Source organism: Priapulus caudatus, unplaced genomic scaffold, assembly GCF_000485595.1.
Source record: "Priapulus caudatus unplaced genomic scaffold, Priapulus_caudatus-5.0.1 Scaffold427, whole genome shotgun sequence".
In the NCBI taxonomy this organism is placed as follows: Eukaryota; Metazoa; Priapulida; class Priapulimorpha; order Priapulimorphida; family Priapulidae; genus Priapulus; species Priapulus caudatus.
Window position 1 is genome coordinate 144,374 of NW_014577488.1, and position 2,944 is coordinate 147,317.

Here is a 2,944-nt window from a genome sequence, read left to right on the forward strand (position 1 = left end):
AACGATCAAAGTTTAATACGGTTTGTATCAAAGCTTTATACAGTTTGTATCAAAGCTTAATACGGTTTGTATCAAAGCTTTATACAGTTTGTATCAAAGCTTAATACGGTTTGTATCAAAGCTTTATACAGTTTGTATCAAAGCTTAATACGGTTTGTATCAAAGCTTTATACGGTTTGTATCAAAGCTTAATACGGTTTGTATCAAAGCTTTATACGGTTTGTATCAAAGCTTAATACGGTTTGTATCAAAGCTTTATATGGTTTTTATCAAAGCTTTATACGGTTTGTATCAAAGCTTAATACGGCTCCCTTCTCCACGAGAGACTTGACACACACCGCGAGGTGCTTACTGAAACGAGGCCGCAAACGATCAAAGTTTAATACGGTTTGTATCAAAGCTTTATACAGTTTGTATCAAAGCTTAATATGGCTCCCTTCTCCACGAGACACTGCGAGGTGCTTACTGAAACGAGGCCACGAACGATCAAAGTTTAATACGGTTTACATTAAGTATATGATTAAATACACGGCTTACTTGTGGTTTGAGTATAATCAAACAGACAGATAACTTACGGTTTGAGTATGATTAAACGCACGGCTAACTTACGGTTTGAGTATGATTAAATGCACGGCTAACTTACGGTTTGAGTACAATCAAACACATGGATAACTTATGGTTTGAATATAATTAAACAGCTAACTCACTCACGGGCGCGTCGCAGGACGTAACCACATATTGTAACGACCGAGAGAAAAAAAGTTTCATGTGCCGAGACATCAACGCAGACGTTTCTTCGCTCGTACTTTGGCGTTTCATTGTCACGAACATCAGTTTCAGAGGCACCGTGTCAAGTTACGAGGCCAACCACAGCACTAGCCAAGGTGAATTTTGAGCAGATAACTGAATATATCAGAGAACAGGTTGCAACTTACTTTGCAGCCAGCAGAAGCGGTGACATGCCCTCCTCATGACTTCTCTTCGACAGCAGGTTTGGATTGCAACCGGCATCCAACTGCAAAAGTACCAAAATTTACTACAGTAGCAGCAATAGCATTAACGACAATAGTGTTACTAGCAATAGAAAGGTGATTATCAACAATGATGCCTCACGTTTTCTCAAGAATATATAACACAACCAACTGAAGGAATAATAACAATAAATATAACACCTTTAGTAAAAAAAAAACAGAATTGGTTGCTGGCAGAATGATGTTGTTAGTAGAAATGATGTTGGTGGCAACAGTAATAACACCACCACCGACACAAACAACAAGAAAAACAACAAGAGCAAGAGTAACAGCAACACCACCACCACCAGCTTCGTTGCCACCACCGCCTCCAGCACCATCACCACCAACACCACCACCACCAACAACAACAACAACAACAACAACAACAACAACAACAACAACAACTCTCTCTTTCTCTCTCTCTTTCCCTTTCTCGCCCCTCTAGATCTGTCTCTTTTGAACTCTTTCCGACCCTCCCCTCCTCCTTCTATCTCTTCCTCTCTCTTTCACTTCCTTGCCCTGAAATAACATATATATACATACGTAGATATACACACATACATATATAGTAACGTATATGAAGTAGCATATACAGGCTCTCACCTCAACCACAGTGTGATAGCGAAGACCTGCAGATAGCAGCTTGTCCAGCATGAGAAACCGAATGCCTTCCCATTCATTGTCGATGACCAACTGAAACAAGCACCCTGCATTCAACACTGTGCATGTATGCAGAGACAAGATAATCATAATAACATGAGGAGTGTATAATTGTTTTAGTATATCATTGCCCGACTTTTGGGACTTTTGGGTACAGCATTTTCTTTAAATTTGTCAATTTCGGCTTCCGTAACATTTACAAATCTAGCCGCCATTTTTGGCGCCACTACAATGTAAACCCTAGAGGTGATTATCGAAAAATAATCACCTAGGTCTCGACCAATCAGCGCGCATGATTTCCTATAATCACTCGGGCGATGATACTAATATAGATTAGTCTATAGATTAGTCTATATTATACACTCCTGATAACATCAATGCCAATGACTAGATCCGAGCTTTTGGGTATAACGACAGTAGCGCTTGTGGTGCACGATGCGTTTCCTGCTCAAATCTCGATTTTTTAGCTTTGGTCTTTCCTTTACTTTACATATCACATTCTTTCCTTTCGTTAATTTCCACTGTAGTTATTCGGATATTTATAGATAAGCTTACAATGCAATAATACTCGAGAATATACGCGTGTGCAGGCGTGTGCACGCACATGTGTCTGTGTGCATGCACACACACAAAAATGACAAGAACTAGGGATGCCTGCACTAGCTGCGAAGAGGAAAAGCCATTGTGCTCGCCCACGCACACGTAAGTATGCGTGCGTCAATGGTGTGCTCGCCCACACACCTGCAGCAGAGAGCACTTCTCCGGCTCGGCAGCTTTCGGCACGGCTGGCTTCCACACCCACGTCGTCTGCTGCCGCGCACGCTGCTCCTCCCCGCTCTCGCTGCGCTCTGGAATGCTCGCCTGGATGTCAAACTTCGCTCCCGACTGGATGAGCACCAGCGCCGTGCTGTGGCAACAACGAGAACAACGTTTCATTCTTCGCCGTGCTGCGGCAACAACGACAATATATTTACATTACGGCATTGCTATCCATCACTTATATTCTACTGCTTGCCTACAGCCCACTAATTATAACAGATACTGCCATGTCTACCCGATTTCACAGTAAAATATGTAAACGAATCTAGAATATTTCGCATTAGAATTCATCATTTGTTTAGAAAGTTTTTATGGAGATGAAGCGTCTGAGAATAAAGATGATGTGGGATGAACATAATCCTAAATTCTAAACAAATAATATTAATATATAAAAATAAATATTATTATGTAATATATTTTATATGTACTATTATTGTGAGTTTAATAAAATG

The 2,944-nt window shown here is 40.7% G+C and overlaps 1 protein-coding gene across 4 annotated transcripts in view; it reads right to left on the bottom strand.

Annotated features, from left to right (window-relative positions):
- Positions 1 to 254: 254 nt before the first annotated feature.
- LOC106810290 (tankyrase-like protein) overlaps positions 255 to 2,944 on the bottom strand; it is a 41,753-nt gene continuing 39,063 nt past the window's right edge. For all 4 annotated transcript variants that reach the window (XM_014813590.1, XM_014813591.1, XM_014813592.1 and 1 more), the window contains exons 28-29: positions 936 to 1,015; positions 255 to 351 (exon numbers count right to left, since the gene is read on the bottom strand). In XM_014813590.1, the coding sequence (XP_014669076.1) occupies positions 270 to 351; positions 936 to 1,015 (162 nt within the window). In that variant the 3' untranslated portion in view covers positions 255 to 269. The remainder of the gene's footprint in view (positions 352 to 935; positions 1,016 to 2,944) is intronic.